General features: G+C 29.0%; 2 protein-coding genes across 4 annotated transcripts; both read left to right on the top strand.

Moving 5' to 3' along the window:
• The first annotated feature begins 1,985 nt into the window (after nucleotides 1–1,985).
• Nucleotides 1,986–6,450, top strand: LOC112788864 (cyanogenic beta-glucosidase). Of its 2 annotated transcripts, none has more exons than XR_011879457.1 (13): nucleotides 1,986–2,569; nucleotides 2,652–2,721; nucleotides 3,433–3,491; nucleotides 3,627–3,702; nucleotides 3,812–3,889; nucleotides 3,969–4,056; nucleotides 4,158–4,413; nucleotides 4,868–4,983; nucleotides 5,079–5,296; nucleotides 5,468–5,499; nucleotides 5,661–5,763; nucleotides 5,840–5,989; nucleotides 6,099–6,450. XR_011879457.1 is itself a non-coding variant. In XM_025830513.3 (13 exons), the coding sequence occupies exons 1-13, from the start codon at nucleotides 2,411–2,413 to the stop codon at nucleotides 6,268–6,270; spliced, it is 1,536 nt and encodes a 511-aa protein (XP_025686298.1). In that variant the 5' UTR covers nucleotides 1,986–2,410; the 3' UTR covers nucleotides 6,271–6,450. The 2 variants fall into 2 exon arrangements, 1 of the variants encoding a protein (XP_025686298.1); XM_025830513.3 differs by having other exon boundaries at nucleotides 5,881–5,989.
• Nucleotides 6,451–12,242: 5,792 nt separating this feature from the next.
• Nucleotides 12,243–20,167, top strand: LOC112788861 (beta-glucosidase 13). Of its 2 annotated transcripts, none has more exons than XM_025830508.2 (12): nucleotides 12,243–12,540; nucleotides 12,618–12,687; nucleotides 14,675–14,733; nucleotides 14,892–14,967; nucleotides 15,089–15,166; nucleotides 15,251–15,338; nucleotides 15,908–16,088; nucleotides 16,200–16,315; nucleotides 18,587–18,810; nucleotides 19,059–19,090; nucleotides 19,207–19,418; nucleotides 19,869–20,167. In XM_025830508.2, exons 1-12 carry the CDS (start codon nucleotides 12,274–12,276, stop codon nucleotides 20,038–20,040), a joined length of 1,575 nt encoding a protein of 524 aa, XP_025686293.1. In that variant the 5' UTR covers nucleotides 12,243–12,273; the 3' UTR covers nucleotides 20,041–20,167. The 2 variants fall into 2 exon arrangements, with proteins under 2 accessions (XP_025686293.1, XP_025686294.1); XM_025830509.2 differs by having other exon boundaries at nucleotides 12,244–12,540; nucleotides 18,587–18,690.
• The last annotated feature ends 1,085 nt before the right edge of the window (nucleotides 20,168–21,252 follow it).

Genomic DNA, 21,252 nt, shown 5'->3' with positions numbered 1-21,252 from the left:
AGTAAAATACTAATCATTAAATTTATAATTTTTATTATGTATAAGTCTCATAAATTTAATTTAAAGAGTGATTAGACTCTAAATATCTCATTTTATCAAATTTTTTACTTTAAAAAATATCGTCCAAGTAAAGTTTTCACAAAAAAGCTGTTAGTGGGGCTAAGCTACAATTGAGCTTTAAAGTAGTTTTTTTCTTTTAATGATTTTAGTGTGTACTCTATTATTAATAATAATGTTTGTATTTTGCTTCCCTTTAGGGATACATAATTGCATGTTTCTTGAGCATATTTAATGGGAATTTCTACCGAATTTGATTTGCATTATCAGATTCATATTTAAGATAAGATCACGAAGAGGTTTTGGTGCACAATAGAAGAGGAAGACCACAAAAATTGCTAAACGATGATTTCGTCGAAGAAATTAAAAATAGAAGATGGCGAAAGTGGCATGGTTAACAATGGATTCTCTAACAAAAAGGTTAAAAATCTCAACACTACAAAAAAGACGCGATACACCTATTTTTTTATGCATGTATTACACTATAAATAGAAAAAAATAAATATTATTTACATATTTCGAGAAAAAAGAAGAATGTATGTTATTTTCTAAAAAAATATAGCAATTTTTTTTATTTATATTCCTGAAAATGGTACGAAAGCTATGTACTATACAATTTGGAATGATGACACTGGTGGATTACAAAAATGATCAAGGATTTTCTCAAGAAAATATATAGCTAACAATTAATGTTATGACTTATGAGTGTAATGCACTCATTAATATCATTTATCTGTAAATAAATTATGGATATGATATGAATTTTGTTGATATTTTTTAGGGTCATTAGAGTATATATAGAAATAGAAAATAGAGATGTATGAAGATCTATCATCTTTTCGTTTTATTTTGATTAATGTGTTATTATTATAATAAGGAATTCAATTTGTTGATACACAATTTGTAATTGGATATTTAATAACACTTATAATGTTATACAAATAATCACATACCCGTAAAATAATTAGAATAAAAAATGAACAAACATACATATAAAAAAATTATACGGATAAAATTATATATAAATGATTTAGTGAATCAAGTATATATAAATTATATATTCTGTTAGTCATATCTTAACATTCTATCAATAAATTTCTGTTTCTACTTTCTACTATAGTAAAAATGTACACGTGTTTTTTTCATTGTGGCAAGTAGTGTGATGTGGTTATTAATAGAATTATTTAGATTAACGAAGAATTAAAGTATATTAGGAGAATAATACGTGGTATTAATTACCAAATATCAAGTCACCAAAAAAAAAAAAAAAAACAAATAGCTACTTCACTGCATGGTGCTAAAGTGAAAGAAAATGTGATACATATACAGTTTTACTGGCAGAAATAAAAGTCGATTGACATGATGATAAATATGACTAAAAGAATATAGAATTTGTATGTGCATATAATTTTTTATTTATACATTTATTTTTTTAATTTTTTATACGCAACTCAATAAATCAAGAGCTAATCTTTAATTTTTTAACTTTGATTTGTTTAATTTCGAATTCTGCTAGAGAACTAATGGCTTATTTATATAATGTGTATAATAAATTATATGAGTTACAAAATAAATATCACCCATAATATTTAGAATAATTATCTGACAGGGATAATAAATATGTCATGTCATAAAATCACTCATCCCAAAGTTTAAGTTAATTTTGGAATTTATCAAAGATTTTTTTGATATAAAATTCTAATACCATATTATAATACTATTCATTTTAGAGACTAATAAAAAAAAAACACTAATAATTATATTTCTTATATTTTTTAAACTTTATTATATACATTATACAAATATTCCGTTAAGTCAATGCACTTTCCCATTTCGAAAACGGCTCAAAGAGATAAACACAAATTCATCATTGTGGATATGGATGACAACTAGGAACATAAATACATAATAATTAGTATTGATACAACTTTTTTTAGAAAATATCAAATTTTGGTAAAATTGTTATATTTGAATAGATTGTTTTTTTTATAAATATAGCAGAAAATAAAAATCACAATTCTTAATATTTAATTTTGATATATTATAAATATAAAATTATAATCACATTAATAAAAATAAATATTTTTTATTAACTGTATAAATAATTATCTAAATAAATGTGATTAAATTAAAATTTATTAATATATACTAACCTAAATAGTAACACTTTTTCCTTTTTGTATTTATGAAATCTATGCTAAGATAAAAAATTTCTAGTTGTTGTGGATTCTGAAACAAAGGAACCAATTTTTTTTTTTTAATTTTCTTAAAAAGATAATACTAGTACGTGAAGTGGCTGGTCCCGGCAGTTGATGATAAAAGCAGAGAGTGAGAAATGGTGTGAGCTTGTGAAATGTTGATAATGGAATCGAAGAAGGTGCATGCGCTGATTGGCGTGATTGTTAGCATTTGTGTTATTGAGAGTGAGGCCAACATTCTCGATGTTTCTTTTCTGAATCGGAGCACTTTCCCCAATGCCTTCATCTTCGGGACTGCTTCCTCCGCATACCAGGCACTTCAATCTTCTTCTTCTTAATTTTATTGGTCTCTGAATTGTAGTAATAATTAAGCTACGTGATTTTCATTATTTGCAGTATGAAGGTGCAGCTAGGGAAGGTGGTAGAGGACCCTCTATATGGGATACTTTCACCCATAAATACCCAGGTTTGCGCTCTTTCTCTCACCGTCAAATAGGTTTGCCCCCAAATAGTATACAGAAACACAAAATTGTGTTTTGTAGATGAGACATGGACAAAAATATTATGTCGAAAAAAACTGAATTAATATATTTTTTTTTATTCAAAAAGAATACAAAGATATTAACATGATACACTTTATTTTCTATTTTTTTATTATTCTTATTAATTTTTTATAATTATATATTTTTATTATTATATTTTTGTTTTTCAAATTTTTTAAATAAAAAAATGAGAATAAATTAGACTTTTATAATTTGTTTTAGTTTATTACCAAACAAAATACAAATATACTAATTTTTGTGTCTTGTTCTCAGTATCTTATCTTGTCCTATTCTCATAATCAAATGCAGCCCTACATACCTCTTCAATTGTTGCATGATTACTGAATTTTGTGCCTTCTTGCTAGAATATCGATATAACTATTAAAATCTTTTGATACTATGATTCTACAAAATTTTAATTAGTTCATACAATTTTACAATTTAAATCTTGTTATAATTTTAGGTTTTAGTATTTAATTTACTTGTCTGATTTCACGTGAAATCTCGATTTTCTCAATATCTGTTTTGGTATATTAATTTTTAAAGATGTATCAAAAAGTGACGGTGATGATGGAGTAGCCTTTAGCTAATTACATGCGGTGTTCGGGCTTATTTATCAATGGAATGGCTTGCAGGAAAAATTAAAGATGGAAGTAATGGAGATGTGGCTGATGATTCCTATCATCGGTATAAGGTGTGTGGTTTGAAACTTTGAACTGTAATGTAATGCCACATATATAGGTAGTTTTTTTAATATAAGTGAAAGAGTATGAGTAGAAATGTGTTGAATACTTGAATCATGATAGAATGGTCTACATGTGTGTTTTAGGAAGATATTGAACTCATGAAGTATATGAATTTGGATGCTTATAGATTCTCCATTTCTTGGTCAAGAATACTCCCAAGTAAGTCTTATTAATTTTCTTCATGTTAACTGCCACCCAGATAACAGTAGTAGTAAATTGTAATCAGCCGTTTTCAATTTCAGAATTTCTTGTTGTGAACTGTTTGCAGAAGGAAAGCTTAGTGGAGGTGTAAACCACAAAGGAATTGAATACTACAACAACCTCATCAACGAGCTATTGGCTAATGGTCATAGTTCAACATTTTTCTATCCCATTATTATATTCATGAAGCTGTTAATCATAAATAATCCTTAAGAATAATGCAGGTCTGCAACCATTTGTGACTATTTTTCATTGGGACGTTCCTCAGGCCTTGGAAGACGAGTATGGTGGTTTTCTAAGCTCGCACATTGCGTAAGTGACCCTAATTTTCCATCCAGAGCAGTTTATCTATCATTATATTGAGGGAGAGCTTCTAGCAAAATATATGATAATTTGTTCATATGAGGATGCAGAGATGATTTTAAGGACTATGCTGAAGTTTGTTTCAAGGAATTTGGTGACAGAGTGAAACACTGGATCACTTTGAACAAACCCAAGAGTGTGAGCAAGAATGGCTATGCAAACGGTAGGTATGCACCAGGGCGGTGTTCTGATTGGCTAAAACTGAATTGCACGGGAGGTGATTCGGGGACTGAGCCATATTTGGCTGCACACCACCAACTTCTTGCTCATGCTGCTGCTGCCAAGCTGTACAAGACTAAGTATCAGGTTCTCTATGTTTTTTTTGAAAAACTTTCTCATTCATAAAATGATTTCTTATGTTATAAACTTTATGAACTAGCCAGATGGTTTAGAGTTCAAAGCTTCTCAGTTTCATTTTGGTGGAGAACCACTCTTTAATCTTTATGTGTACTTTAGAATGCTGTTATTATTAAATGTCTAAGGTAGTTGAAAATGTATGTTCAGGCATCTCAAAAGGTTTTAATAGGGATTACCTTAGATTCTGACTGGTTTGTGCCAGTTTCTAAAGCAAGATCAGATCGTGATGCGGCAAGATGAGCCCTGGACTTTATGTTATAAACTTTATGAACTAGCCAGATGGTTTAGAGTTCAAAGATTCTTCTCAGTTTCATTCTGGTGGAGAACCACTTTTTAATCTTTATGTGTACTTTAGAATGCTGTTATTATTAAATGTCTAAGGTAGTTGAAAATGTATGTTCAGGCATCTCAAAAGGGTTTAATAGGGATTACCTTAGATTCTGACTGGTTTGTGCCAGTTTCTAAAGCAAAATCAGATCGTGATGCTGCAAGACGAGCCCTGGACTTTATGTTTGGATGGTAAGGTTATATGTATTTAAACTGTTCAAAGCTTCAAGAGAAGAAGCATTAACAACCGAGATAAACAAATAACTTATTGAAACTATTTGGTTTAGGTTTATGGAGCCACTCACTAAAGGTGAGTATCCAAAAAGCATGCAATCTATGGTAGGAGATCGGCTGCCAAAGTTCTCTGAAGAAGAATCCCAGCAACTTAGGGGATCGTTCGATTTTCTGGGCCTAAATTATTACTCATCCTTGTATGCCGCCTATGCGCCTCACCTGCGCAGTGCCAAACCAGCTCTACAAACTGATGCTCTTGTTAATACTTCAAGTAAACAAAGCCTTATCTCATATTATGACATCTTAATTATCAAACAGCTTATGTGTTTTGCCCCTGCTTGCTTCATTATTAATATAAATGGCCAACAACATTGAAAGAAAACTAAATGCATGTATTCACATTGTTCTTTTTTTTTTCTTTTGAAAAAACAAATAATGACAGATCAACACAATGGCAATCCCCTTGGTCCAGTGGTATGTTATGTAATGTAGTTTAGCACTTTAGCATTCCTTTTTGTCTATGCATAATATTACATCATTGATTCCATTAATCTAACAATATATCCGAAACCGACTACAATAATGATTATGTTCAACAACCATTTCTCTTTTAATGATTAATTATATCTATGCAGGCTGCTTCAGACTGGTTATGCATTTATCCAAGAGGATTTCGTGAACTATTGCTCTTCATCAAGAAGCAGTACAGCAACCCTGTGATTTACATTACTGAAAATGGTAAGGCTAAGACATCATTTTTTTCTTTCTTCCCTTTTTCTCTCAGACACCCTGCTATTTGATTTCTAATTTACAGGTTGATTTTGCAAATGAAATTCTAACAAGATCAAATTTTAGGCTATGATGAGTTCAATGATCCAACGCTATCACTTGAAGAAGCACTTATAGATACTTATAGGATTGATTACTTCTATCGTCATCTTTATTATCTTCATACTGCAATTCGGTAAGCAATAATGCATTATCAAAAGAGCTTCTCTATTTGTTTATTTATTTATTTCATATTATATGTATTTTATGAGGTTGGTTTCTTCTTTTCGTTTTCCCCAATCAAGGGATGGTGTGAATGTAAAGGGATATTTTGCATGGTCATTGTTGGATAACATGGAATGGGACTCTGGCTACACTGTGAGATTTGGACTCATCTTTGTGGATTTTAAACATGGCTTGAAAAGATACCCAAAACTCTCGGCTCGTTGGTTCAAGAATTTCCTCAAAAAACATTAGCTAGACATATATATGTGACACAAGCAAAGATCAATGTATGTGTCTTCTGTTTACAATTTTAATCAACTATGACATGAGGTGCACCCTGTCTTGTTTCTTATCAGACTTTTTTGGAACTGTGTTATGCTATGGTGTATAGTATTTTTCTATGAAGAGAGAAAATTGTCTTTTTTGTAACCATTTTCTGAGTCTATTATTCATTCCATGTCAAAACATTAGCTTACTTGATTGCTTCTTTGTGTATTCTCCGGCAGAGATCAGAAGATGAATTCGTCAAATTTATGTCCAGGCCGGTATAGACATTAACTAGAAGTTTTATATATTTTATTTATTTTTAAGACAGCCATATAGAAAGAAACAATAACATGCACTCTAGAAGCAGATAAATACTATTGCATGGATTGTATATGATGACTCCTTCTTTCATATGATGTTATTTAAATTAAATGCTGAATTTGTCTTAGCTTGTTGGAGGAAAATGTGCACCACGTTCTAACAGTATAGATCAATTGCACTGATTCGAATTCAAGTTCTTAATAGTTCGAGCGTCAATTCTTGGCCGGCTCAATTTGTTGCACAAATATCAAAATATATATAATGGATTTTAGTAGTTGTATTAGTTGCATTATTTTAAGTTTCCATCATAAAATAACTTTTCCATTTTGAACATGAAAGAAGCTGAAGATTCTTATAAAGTATTCAGACTAATAATATAGGTGAACATGTAACATTTCACTCTCTTCCTCCTATTACTGGACCAACCTAGTAATAAGCATATTCAATTGTGTTTTAGTCTTATATTAGATTGATTCCTTATACTTAAATTGCTTAATATAATACGCATCAACATTTAAATTATCATATTCAAATGAGTAATCGTGTATGTGTATATTTGTTACTTAAAATGATATGTTGATCTGTTGTTTTTCAATTTCTAAATGCTAGGTGGTTAGCTTGTCCCTTCACAAAAAATACTTCGATATACACGTGTTTCGAAATGGTAAAGTAAAGAAAATTTTAATTTAGTTAAACAAGAAAAGGCCAAAAGGGATACCCAAGAAAATGCATGCTACCTAAATTATTTTTTATTAGATTAATGTTGATGGTAATTATTAATTGAGTTATGTTACGTGTACATTAAAATTAACCATTAAAGTCAGCCATCAATATAAAATACATGTTGAAATATAAATACACACTGAAAATAAATTAAATTACGCATATATTTATACACAAATACATTAGTGGCTGATTTTAGTATACAAATAGTATTATTCTTGTTAATTATAGAAGGAATATATAATGAGTACATAAAGTTAATCATCAAATATTTTTTTAATTTTCGTTTTTATTCATTAAAAAATTTTAAAATGAGAAGAACTCTTTTTTCTCTCTCAACTTTCACTCTTAACACATGTCAAAATATGAACCTGGCTAGAAAGACAAGTTAAATCCTTCCTTTTTTAACCAATTTTTATAAAAGGTCATATCCTCATTTTAATAGTCATTTATTTAGTAATTGTCATTCTAACACTTCTTGAAAGATTCCATCCACAAAGCTTATGGCTGGCAAATATTGCCATATCATCATTTAGCATTTTAGCTATTGTGATTTTTTTTTATAACTAGTCACATGTATAGAACCAATTTTGGAATTGACCACAATATAAAAGAGATTTTAGAAGCACACATTCCTCCACGGATAGATTGGGGCGTGGACATAAAGGATCTTTATGATACAATTAATAATTCACTTCATTTTCAATTAGGTCTTATTCTAATATCTTTAGGAGTTATTATCGCAAAATTCATTATGACAGGAGCTTTTGCTCGTGGAATTATATTTTTTATTAGACATTACAATTTAGAATAAAACAAGGATAATGTATTGGCAAGAATGTTAGACCATAAAGAAGCTATAATATGAAAGGAGTACATAAGGTTAACCATAAAATATTGGAAAAGTATAGGGAGCCAATGGTCCTAGCGTATAATGTGTACAATAGAGATTTAGGAAGTATTAGAGATATGACCATTAGTGTTACATTGTCCTGTCAGGTTACGCTTTTGGGATGAGTGAGTTCATGACATGGTATTAGAGTTCTAGATCCGAAAGGTCAGGGTTCGATCCTTGGTGAACTCCAAAATCAACTTTAAGTTTTAGTATGGGTGATGTTCATTTTATTTATGGACCAAGATTTAGCCCATTGTACACATTGTACGCTTAGGTCATTGGCTCCCTAGCACTACCCTAAAATATTTTTAGTTTTTTGTTTTTATTCATTTAAAAATTTTATCCCTCTCTCAACCCTTCACTCTTGAGATAAATGTCGGAACATGAGCTTCGCTGGATCTTTCTGTATTATAAGAAGGCAGGTTAAATCCTTTCTTTTGAACCAATTCTTATAAAATGTTTTTACATGAGTGTGTCTTACCTTACGCTGGCGATTTTATTCTTTTCAAAAAACCATATACTAATGAGCTGAGAACTCGAAAGCTTTTAGCCAGAGAGAGGACGGAGCACAAGACCCAGAGACAATAGAGAACTCAGGCTAATTATAGTAGGAGTACATCAGGAGTACATAAGGTTAATTAACAAACATTTTTTTAGTTATCTGTCTTCATTTATTTAAAGATTTTTAAAATAATAATTTATTTTTCTTTCTCTCAACTTTCACTTTTGAGACAACTGTTAAAATATTAGTCTCGTCAGATCTTTTTGTATTATAAGAAGGCAGGCTAAATTCTTCCTTTTGAACAAATTCTTGTAAAAGGTTCTTATATAAGTGTGTCATATCCTATTCTACCGATTTCAACGGAGAGAGAGGGCTAGAGAAGGTGGAGTACGAGACGAAAAGGGAAGGACTACAGACAATAGACACGATAATGCAGAAGCAACTCAGAATAATTATAGTTAGAATACATTGGGAGTACATAAAGTTAATTATCAAATATTTTTTTAGTTGTCTGTTTTCATTCATTTAAAGATTTTTAAAATAAGAAAAACTCATTTTTCTCTCTCTCAACTTTCACTATTGAGATAAATGAGTCTCGCCAAATCTTTCTGTATTATAAGAAGACAGGCTAAATTCTTTCTTTTGAACCAATTATTGTAAAAGGTTATTGTATAAGTGTGTCATATTCTGGTCTAACGACTCCATTCTCTCCTCCACAGAAGACCACGGAGAGAGAGGGCTAAAGAGGGTGGAGTATTAGGCGAAAAAGGAAAGACCACAGCTAATAGACACATAATGCGGACTCAACTCAGATTAAGTATAGTGAGAGTACATTAGGAGTACATAAAGTTAATCACCAAACAATTTTTTAGTTTTTCTGTTTTTTTATTTAAAAATGTTTAAAATGAGAAGAATTCATTTTTCTCCCTCGTTCAATTTTGAGTTTTGACACAAATGTCGGAATATGAGTCTCGCCAGATCTTTAAAATAAGAACTTATTTTTCTTTCTCTCAACTTTCACTTTTGAGACAACTGTTGGAATACGAGTCTCGCCAAATCTTTCTATATTATAAGAATGCTAGATAAATCATTGTTTTTGAACCAATTCTTGTAAAAGGTTATTATATGAGTTGGTCAGATTCTATTATTTCCAAAAAATCCTATACTAATGAGCTGAGAATACACCTCCACATAAGACCATGAAAGAGAGAGAACGAGAAAAGTAGAGTACGAGACGGCAAAAGAGAGAGTAGAGACAACAGAGACGGTAATGCAAGGCCAACTTAGGCTAATTATAGTAAGAGTATATTAGTAGTACATAAGGTTAACTATCAAATATTTTTTTAGTTTTCTGTTTTTATTTATTTAAAAAATTTTAAAATGAGAAGCACTCATTTTTTTCCTCTCTCAATTTTCATTCTTGAGGCAAATATTGGAATATAAGCCACGCCAGATCTTTCGGTAATATAAATGTGTCATATCCTACTCTATCGATTTCATTCTTTCTTGATATATTAACTAATGAGTTGAGAAGTTGAAACCCCCATTCTACAGAAAGACCACGGAAAAAGATAGAGTTAGAGAAGGTGGAGTACGAGATGACAAAGAAGGAACCAGAGACAATAGAGACGGTAATACAAAGACAATTCAGGTTAATTATAGTAAAAATATATCAGAGTATATAAAGTTAATCACCAAACATTTTTTTATTTGTCTGTTTTCACCTATTTAAAAATATTTAAAATGAGAAGAACTTATTTTCTACATGGCTTAACTTTTACTCTGAAACAAATGTCAGAATAAGTCTAACTAAATCTTTAAGGTTCATATAAGTCTGACATATCTTATTCTACCAATTCTATTCTTTCCTGATATATTAATGAGTTGAGAACTTGAAGCCTAAAATCACGGGGAGAGAGGAGAGAGAGCTATAGAATGAATACTTGAACATAGTGCTATAAAGTTCATGAATTTCGTAATTTTCTATTACCGATCTTACTTATACATTACTGTGCATTTTCAAGAAACTAATCTATGATTAATTTTTACTAACTGTAGAAGATATTTTATTTTGACCTAGGATCTAATATACTGCAAATCAATCCTAAATAAATATGCTGTCAAAAAGAATATAAGAAGTCTGCAATATACAACTACTCAAGAAAGCAGAATTGCATTTGGCCTTCATTTCTACGATTAAACACTAATGTAAAAATCCTATATTAATGAGTTGAGAACAAATTTTCATATAAGACCATGGGGAGAGAGAGCAGAAAAGTAGAGTACGAGACAGCAAAAGAGAGAACAGAGATGTGATGCAAAAATAACTCAGGTTAATTATAATAGGAGTACATTAGGAATACATAAGGTTAATCACCAAACATTCTTTTAGTTTTTTATTTTTATTCATTTAAAAATTTTTAAAATGAGAAAAACTCATTTTTCTCTCTCTCTCAACTTTTACTCGAGATAAATGTTGGAATATAAACCTTGCCAAATCTTTTGTATTATAAAAAGGCAAACTAAATTCTTTCTTTTAAACCAATTCTTATAAAATGTTCTTATATAAATGTGTCATAACCTACTCTACCGATTTTATTATTATTTCTAGAAAATCCTATATTAATGAGTTGAGAATCTGAAAACTCAACGTAAAATTACTGATAGAAAGCCAAAGATAAGAGAGAGAGACGACAATATAAAAACAACTCAGGCTAATTAATTATAGTTGGAGTACATAAAGTTAATCATCAAATATTTTATTTAAAAATTTTTAAAATAAGAAAAAGTTTATTTTTTCCTTGCTCAACTTTTAAAGTTAGCTAGTTATGTTTTTTAATGAATTTTATTGGTTTGCCGTTTTAAAAATCTGTCAGTCATTCACATTGTAAATAATTTTATCTTTTATGAAAAAATAAACATATGAAAGTGGACTGCTATATTATTGGTGGAAAATATTTGTCTAATCTAATTTATTTTAAAATAGTTCGTTTCAAAGATTAATTTGTTAATTTTTTTTACTAAAATTCTGCTACAGTTTTTTTTATTAATGTTTGTAAGCTAAAATGATTAGATTTATACAATTTTAGTTTGTAAAAGAGTATTATTTAAATTATTTTTTTATTAATTTAATATTTTTTTTCCAAAGATAATAGGTTATATTTTATTAATTATTAAAAAATAAAATACAAAGATGTCTAAAAGCAGGACAACATAATAAAAGGTGGGGATTTCTCAAAAACACTACACTGAAGGTATTCATCCAACGGTGCGTGGTCGAAAAACGAAAAAAAATCTTAAAAAAGAAATAATGATAAATCAAGAAGTATTATTTAAATTATTTTTTTATTAGTTTAATGTTAATAGTAACTAATTATAGTAAAATTATATAAGAAGTAGATAAGATTAATCACTAAATATTGATTTAATAAATAATTTAAATAACAAGAGAGAGAGTAGAGTTTAATAAAACACGACAAAGCCTAAATAAATTCAAAATTTAAAACAGCATTTGCAAGTTGCAAGAGATCATGATATTCTCTCTCACATGAGATACTTTTCCTACCTTAGTATTGTCTTTTTCCTTATCATATTTATTTATTTAGCTTCCACAAACACACACACCACATCGACATTGTATTGTAAAATGAGTATGGGTATGGCAATTTCATTCCATGGCAATAGAGGTTTTGTTCTCCTCCTTGGTGTTTTGGCTCTTCTTGTTAGCAACTCATGCTCTGACGACCTTGCGTCGTTAAACCGGAGTAGTTTTCCGGCAGGTTTCATCTTTGGGACTGCCTCCGCTTCTTACCAGGTACTCAACAAACAATCAACAATCAACATATATACATGCCTTATTATTAAGAAAATAATTAATTAAATGCCTTGTAGTATGAAGGTGCTGCAAATGAAGGTGGCAAGGGACCAAGTACATGGGACACCTTAACTCATAAACACCCAGGTAACATTCAAACTTTAGGTCATGGTTTTTATTTGTATTTATTTATTTTTTGGAGTCACGTTGTGGTAGCAGGTGTGAAAGTAACGTTATTATGAATTATCTTTTAATTTTTGGAAAAGTACGTGGAACCAAAAGGGATCAGCCAAAAGATAAACAAAATAATATTAAATTAATTAATTTAATTTTTATTTAATTTTTAATGTTTGTTATTAATTGCCGTTTTGAATAAAATCTCTCGTTGACTGATATGTTTCAAATCCCCAATACACGGAACTCTTTCAGCAAGCCCGATCCAAAATTCATTTTTACTTTGGTCAAATCCGAATCAAACTTTCTCTTCCATTTGGTGGCACAATTCATCGTTACACTAGATATCATTGACGGCGCCGATTTTAAATTAATTAAGTAAACCTAATTAAAACCTATAAAAATCTTCTTCTTTTCTCTCATATTAGCCTATCCACCTCCAACAAACACAAATTCAAAAAATACATAAAAGAACATCCATTTAATATGAAAAAGAAACATTCTGATACTTAGTAGAAGAAACATCCATATATATTAACTCGTAGAGATTTTGAATTCATCCAAAGGTATTTGGCTGGATTTTGGCTGATATGCTTTTGGTTCCTAGTTTTACTCTTAATTTTTTAATTTGGACTAACGTCACTAATATTTGAATCGCTCACCAAACAATAAAAATGATAAAATTATGTTTTTTTTTTACTTCTTATTTTATTTTTTTGCTCTTCACAAAATTCTGAAAAGAAAAAAGAAAAAATATAAATATAAATCGAATACACCATGAGTAATTTTAAACTATATCAAGAGTTATGACTATACTAAAATAATCGTCCATATATATATATTTTTTTTTGAAAAAAGGTTAACCGTTTTAAATCCAGTTGAACAAGATTGATATTATATTTATACAAAACAATTTTCCGTAAGTTAAAGTTCTAAAAATTAAATGCGGTATTGACTAGATAAATTTAATAATATAAAAATTTAAAACTCAACCTAATTCAAACAAAATTAAATCAGATATACTAATTATAAGTCACCAAAAAAAAATATACAGTAGATCTAGTAGAATGGACATGTTACATGTGATTCTGAACCATATGTTATAACTTATACGACCACTTTATTATTTAATATATATTTTGAATTGGACACTCTACCCAAGATTTGTTTTTGCTCTTAATTGATTTGATAATGGATGAATGCTATATTTAGGTGCAGTTTGAATAAATAGTTTAATTAAATTTTTTAAAAAATAATTTAAATAATTAATTTTTTTATTTTAAAAGTGTTTATTTTTAAAAAAAATGTGATAAATTTTTTTTATTATGAGAGAAGTTATTTTTTTTAATTTCTCTATAAGTACACGTAAATAATTTTTTAGAAAACTACAATTTGATTTTAAAAATTATATTCAAACATTAATACTACTATTTTTCATAAGTCAAAAGTTAAAAAAAAAAATTTTTAAAATTTTTCAAACGGTCCTTAATATAAGCAACTACAGAGTCCTAATTTATTCTCTTCATTATTCTTTTAATATTGATACGAGTAAAAAAATTAAATATATATGTTATATTTTAAAAATATTAAAATGATATATAGAAATTTAAAATATTTTTATTTAAAAGTTAAAAAAATAATTAAAAGTAAGACTGTTAATTATTTTTCATTTACCGTTGAAAGATGTGATTAACCTATATTTATTACATATAACAGAGATAAGAGAGATTTAGTCGTATCCAAATTTTTTAATAATATATTTTTTATATATGTTAAAATATTTTAAACAATTTTTATTTTAATTAATATATATTCAATGAAAAGAAGAATAAATTAATCAATATATTAGTATGTATTACTCCCCTAATGATTAATAACTGGAATAACAGTGATGTTATTTATATTTATATTTATATGTATTTTTATTTATATGATATATAATTGGTGTAATTGCATACAGAAAAAATACAAGACAGAAGTAATGGAGATGTAGCTGTTGATCAGTATCATCGTTATAAGGTACAAATTCAAATATGTAGATGTATATATATATATATATATATATATATATATATATATATATATATATATATATATATATATATATATATATATATATATATATATATATATATCTTATGATCCATATATTATAAATCATTTAATATTATTATTAGGAAGATGTTGGGATCATGAAGTATATGAATACGGATGCTTACAGATTCTCCATTTCTTGGTCAAGAATATTGCCGAGTAAGTAGATATACTCTATTATATTATATTTATTAATCATATCATAATCCTTAATTAATTATGGGTTTCATCTAATTGGATATCTCATAATCTCTTCATCATCAATAATATTATCATGCAGAAGGAAAAATTAGTTCGGGTATAAATCAAGAAGGAATCAAATATTACAACAACCTTATCAACGAGCTTTTGGCTAATGGTACGATCTTAGTTATACTCATTATATTCATATGATCATATAAATTAAATTCCCCTTTTTCATTCATATATTATTGACAAGCAGGTCTACAACCATTTGTGACCCTTTTCCATTGGGATCTTCCCCAAGCCTTACAAGATGAGTACAGTGGCTTCTACAGCCCTAATATTATGTAAGTCATGTCACATACAAATCCAAGAATTTCAACAGATAGCTCCTGCTTGAAACAATTATGAATCAAATAATGCATGGTAGCTAGGTAGATAACTAATTAATGGTAATTAATTGAGAACTGAGAATTATTAAATAATAATTATTTATTAAAATTGTCAGACAGCATTACATAATCAATAAATATTATTTTTTTTGTTAGTATTTAGTAAATAATAATTTATACTCATATTTATAAAAATTTTACACACAAAAAATATATAATTTAATTTGTATTTATATTTATTAGAATTTATATGCATATATAAATTAATATATTTTGCACTCACATTTTTCAGAGTTTATGTAGTAAAATTTATTTGGATAATTAATTATAATTAAAAATAACAAATCATCAGTTATCACCTTAGTAATAAAAAAGTGGTATTTGGATAATAAATTTCAAAACAGAGTAAAAAAAATTCAGTTCTCACTTATTATATTTACTTGAAGATAAATTTAGCTGAAAAGTCATGTTAGAATGTAGTTGAATCACATATATATATTGAGTTTTATGTACATACTTTGCAGAAAGGACTTTCAAGATTATTCAGAGTTATGCTTTAAAGAATTTGGAGACAGAGTGAAACATTGGATTACACTTAACGAACCATGGAGTTATTGTTATGGTTTAGATAAGCCTTACCTCGCCGCACACTACCAACTCCTTGCTCATGCCGCTGCAGTTCAAATTTATAAAGCTAAATATCAGGTTTGTTTCATTTATTTCCACTAATAATTCAAAATCATAGCTTTATTTCTTTTTAACATTATTGCAGTGCCTTGTAATGAATTAGATTAACTTGAATACTTATGTGATCAGGTTTCTCAGAAAGGGTTGATAGGCATCACGTTAAATTCTAATTGGTTCTTGCCATACACAAACAACAATTTGGATATCCTTGCTGCTCAACGAGCTCTTGATTTCATGTTTGGATGGTAATAAACTAACAATGCCTCTTCCATTATATGTTGTAAACTATTAATAACTACTTTTATTCCTTTATGCATGAATTTAATTTTATTTTAAAAAATACATAAAAAGATATTAGAACAAAATTTAAATATCTAAAATTAAAAACAAACAAAAACACCTAAAACATAAATATAAAACATCTGAAAGTGAAAAAAGTAAAATAAATTTGAATTTTAAGATTTAAAATTTAAGATGGGTAGAGTGACGGAGCAAGATGGTGATTGACAAAGGTGAATGACCAACCGATGACAGTTGGCAATGGTGGCAGGTGACTGGTGGTGAGAGTTGAAGTCGTAGCATTGAGGAAAAAGAAAAAAAAAATAAAGTGGAATGGCAGAAATTATTTTTGTTATGGGAAAGAAGTTGGTGTTTTGGGAGGATATTGGAGGGTAGGGTGATTTATCAGGCGGTGGAGTTTCCGGTCAACACGCAGGAAGCGTGGGGTCCCTGTTCCTCAGCATCGTGTCAGCACCCTAGCAACACGCCGGGGACGTGGTGACGCGGCGCGCATGCAAGGATCTGGCACCACGCAGGGGCATGGTGGAGCTGGCGTCGCGGAGTCTCGATGTGCCTGCACTACGGGAGGGCGTGTTGCAGCTGCTGCTATGCAGGGGACAGGTCTCATCTCGGTAAACAGCAAGCGTGGCCTAAGTTGCTCTATATAAAGAGCCTCCCCCAACTGCAATGTATACAAAGTGTGTTAGTGAGAGGGAAGAAAAGCATTAGTACATTACACCAGAAACAAAGGAAAAGGGGAGTTGCATTCAACTAAGAGGGGAAGGGTGTTGCTGCTCCACAAGGAGAAAGGGTGGAAAAATAGGCAGAAAAAGAAATATATTATTTTGTATTTATTTTAAAAAATGGTTATAATTTTTCGGAGGAACATATTATAAATTATTTGGTATCAAATTGTATTAGATCACCAAAAATTATAACCGGATTTCGGTACAGAATTTTGCTCACTCTCATTAACGTACCGTTCTTCATGCTTAGACAGAGACCGTCCTGAAGTTCCATGCATAAACGTCATGGTGCATGGAACCACAAACGAAAACGGATTCTGCCACACAAACCTCACTCCCTCATGAGTATTACGTATTATCTCACCGTCGCGATACACTACCAAGTTTGCAGTACCCTCCATTACACCAGAAACACACTCAAAGAACACTCACACACTTCCTCAGAATGAAAATAGACCCGAGCACTGCCTTATATAGAGAGTAGCATTCACTACGCCCCCACGTGCTACTGCCACGTCATCACGCCCCCATGTGATGTCCCCGTGTACCACTCATGCTCTGCCACGTTATCATCACGCCCCCACACGTGTTACGTCAGCACGCCCGTGATGCCTCTGTATACCATTCAAGCTCCGCCATGTCATCATCACGCCTCCACGTGATGTCCCCATGTACCACTCAAGCTATGCCACGTCATCTCGCCCCCTTCCCTCCACCCCCACTTGTAGCAGTCAATACGCCCCCTGCGTGTTGACCATGCACCTCAGACGTCCACCATTGGGTAAAACACAATGTTCCCCCATTTATAGTCAAATCACCACTTTCCTTCCCATATTGAAATTCTTGAGCCGTGGAAGAGAGTGAAGGATTAATTTAAAAAAAAAATCTAAGTGAATAAACTTAGTGTTTGTTTGGATGCTATTAATATAAATTGATAAAAAAAATTAATAAATTTTTTTTATTTTTTATTCTTTTAGCATGTTTAGTAAATTTTTGGTAGTGAAAGTAAAAATATTAAAAAAATAAAAAATATTTTGAGAAGTTATAATTTATAATTTTTTTTAGAAAAAGATGTTTTTCATGTAATAAATAAACAAAAAAACTTTTATATAGTTTTATCCAAAAATAATTAATAAATAAAATTTTTTTACATGAATTATCTAAATATAAAATTACTTTTATTTTTTTTATAAAATCTTTTAAAAGAATAATAACTTAAAAAATATCTTTTATTAGAAACTCACCAAAATAAACTCTTATTTGACAATGGTCTAATAATTGTTCTAAATTCTTTATTGACTTATTACTAATGTCCTTGAAAACATTAACCTCTTGTATTATATATAACTTCTTGTTACTAATCTATCTAAGGTTCAACATTTTTATATATACATACATGTACATATTATACTATACCATGTTTCACTAGATTAGTGATTAATTTCATAATAACTTCTATTTTTTCAAATTGAAAAATAATATTATATATAGGTTTATGGAACCAATAACAAGAGGAAAGTATCCAAGATCCATGCAGCAATATGTGGGAAGCCGGTTACCAAGTTTCAGCAAAGAGCAATCTAAGCAACTTATAGGTTCATTTGATTTTATTGGACTCAATTATTACACCTCTAATTATGCTGCTCATTTACTCCATGAAAACAATGACAATACCAAACCAAACTATTTCACGGATTCACATGTCAATATGACAAGTAAGTACACTTCACTTTAAATAAAATGTTTCATTTTCAAATAAATAATTTCGTATATTAAAAAAAAAAAAAAAAACTCAGGTGCAGTTGACTTCACGTGAAGTTGATAGATGAGGACCGTTAGATAATTTGGTTGATTTGACTAAATTTTCATTTAAAGAATATTCGTTATCAACGAGTTTTTACAAAAAAAAATATTATTGAAACCGAAAATAATATTTCCTTTTTTTTTCTTTTTTTTTATGCAGCTGAGCGAAATGGGATACCCATTGGGCCAAGGGTATGTAATGTATATATGCACGATCGATTCTCCTTCATTATTATTTCTTATTTTTGTTATTATTGTTATATGTTTATTTTATATATGAATAATTAATAAATCGAAAATGTACACAGGCTGCTTCAACTTGGCTATATGTATATCCAAAGGGAATTCGAGAGATATTGTTGTACACAAAGAAAACATATAACAACCCTTTGATTTACATCACAGAAAATGGTATCGATGAGTTCAATGATCCAACACTATCACTTGAAGAGGCCCTCATGGATACTTTTAGAATTGACTACTATTATCGCCACCTTTATTATGTTTCAACCGCAATCAAGTAAGTTACTTTTAGTTATTTATTAATTTCAAAGTTATATCTTGATTATTTTTTGGTTTAATTATTTCATTCCTCCTTATAGTTTCATTAAATTTTTAATTAAGTTTTTATATTTTTTTAATTGAATTATTATATTATTTTTAATTTTATAATTAAATTATTTTCATATCAAAAATATTAAAATTAACAGAATATTTTTTTACAAATTAAAAACAAAATTAAAAATCTAATTAAATCTTTAACCACATAAATTTAAAAAATATATTTTATTAATTTTAATATTTTTTATATTAAAATAATTTAATAACAAAATTAAAAGTAATACTCAATTACAAAAAAAAAAATATAAAAACTTATTTAAAAATTTGATAAAATTATAAAAATTAACAGAATAATTAAACCTTATTTCTTATTCGATCTTATGTAATTTATTGGCTTTTATTGTTGTAGGGATGGTGCGAATATAAAAGGGTATTTTGCATGGTCACTATTGGACAACTTTGAATGGGGCAATGGTTACACCGTGCGTTTTGGAATTAACTTTGTTGATTATAAAGATAATTTGAAAAGGCACCAAAAGCTTTCTGCTCATTGGTTTAGGAATTTTCTTAAAAAATATTAGACTTTTAATTATTTCTTGATGTAATAATGGTCATTTTATTCCAAATAATGTAAACGTGACCATTTGTATGAACGAATGACCAATTCTAATTAAATAATCTTAAATTTGAAATGATATTTTGCATTTATCATTGTTGAAAACTTTATTTTAAAGCATCTATCGTATATATAATTAAATCCATTTTTCTTTTAGGTTTTTGTTCTACCCTGAGTAAAGATCTGCCCGATTCTTATTTGCACATATAGGACAAATACTGCAATACCACATCTTTTTGCTTTTGCTACGAACCCCCTGATTCTGAATTTCTTTTTTCACATATATGACATGCTAGAAGTAGTAATCCTTGGTATATTACCCAATTGGGTTTGTCTAAACAGAACCTGGATGCTTCATTTTATTTATTGGTCCAGTCAAGCCAACCATAAATAAATAGAAAATTAGAAATAATCCTCTCACTGGTTCAAGAAGACAATAACTTATTTTTATTATTAAATTACCTATTACACTATTTGTACAAGATAAGGCTTCAATAAGTATTGCTGATGAAAGGATATGTTCTTATTATTTTATGCAATCATTTGTTACCTTTTTCATTATGATCTTCCTGAAACCTTAGAAGATGAATGTAAAGGGATATTTTTAAACATGGCTTGAAAAGATACCCAAAATTCTCGGGTCGTTTGGGTAAAAAATTTCCTCAAAAAACATTAGTTAGACATTACATGTGACATAAGCAAAGTTCAATGCATGTGTTTTATGTTTAATTTACAACTTCACTCAACTATGGCATGAGGTGCACATGCACCTTGTGTTGTATAATTTAATTAGTTACTTGACTACTTCTTTATATATATTTATTTATTAAGACTGCCATATAGAAAGATATAAATAACATGCACTCTAGCTAGGATCAGATAAATACTATTGCATGGATTGTATGTGCTGACTCGTTCTTTCATATCATGTACTTTTTTTTTTGTCTTCGCAGTATTTTTGATAAGTCAAAAACTAATCCGTTACGATACTGAATTTCATTTAAAGATTTGTCGCTGATTAATGCGTTGCTGCATAAAAATGGTTAACCACTTACATAAAAATGTTTAAAATATTTTTTTGAGAAGTTTTTTAATAATTAAAATTTAATATATAATTGATTAAATTGTGTTGTTTTTTGTTAAAATCAAATCAAACAAATTAATTTGACTAAAAAAA

Source organism: Arachis hypogaea, chromosome 3 (assembly GCF_003086295.3).
Source record: "Arachis hypogaea cultivar Tifrunner chromosome 3, arahy.Tifrunner.gnm2.J5K5, whole genome shotgun sequence".
In the NCBI taxonomy this organism is placed as follows: Eukaryota; Viridiplantae; Streptophyta; class Magnoliopsida; order Fabales; family Fabaceae; genus Arachis; species Arachis hypogaea.
Note: the sequence above shows the minus strand (reverse complement) of the source record. Positions and strands in the feature narration are given on the sequence as shown.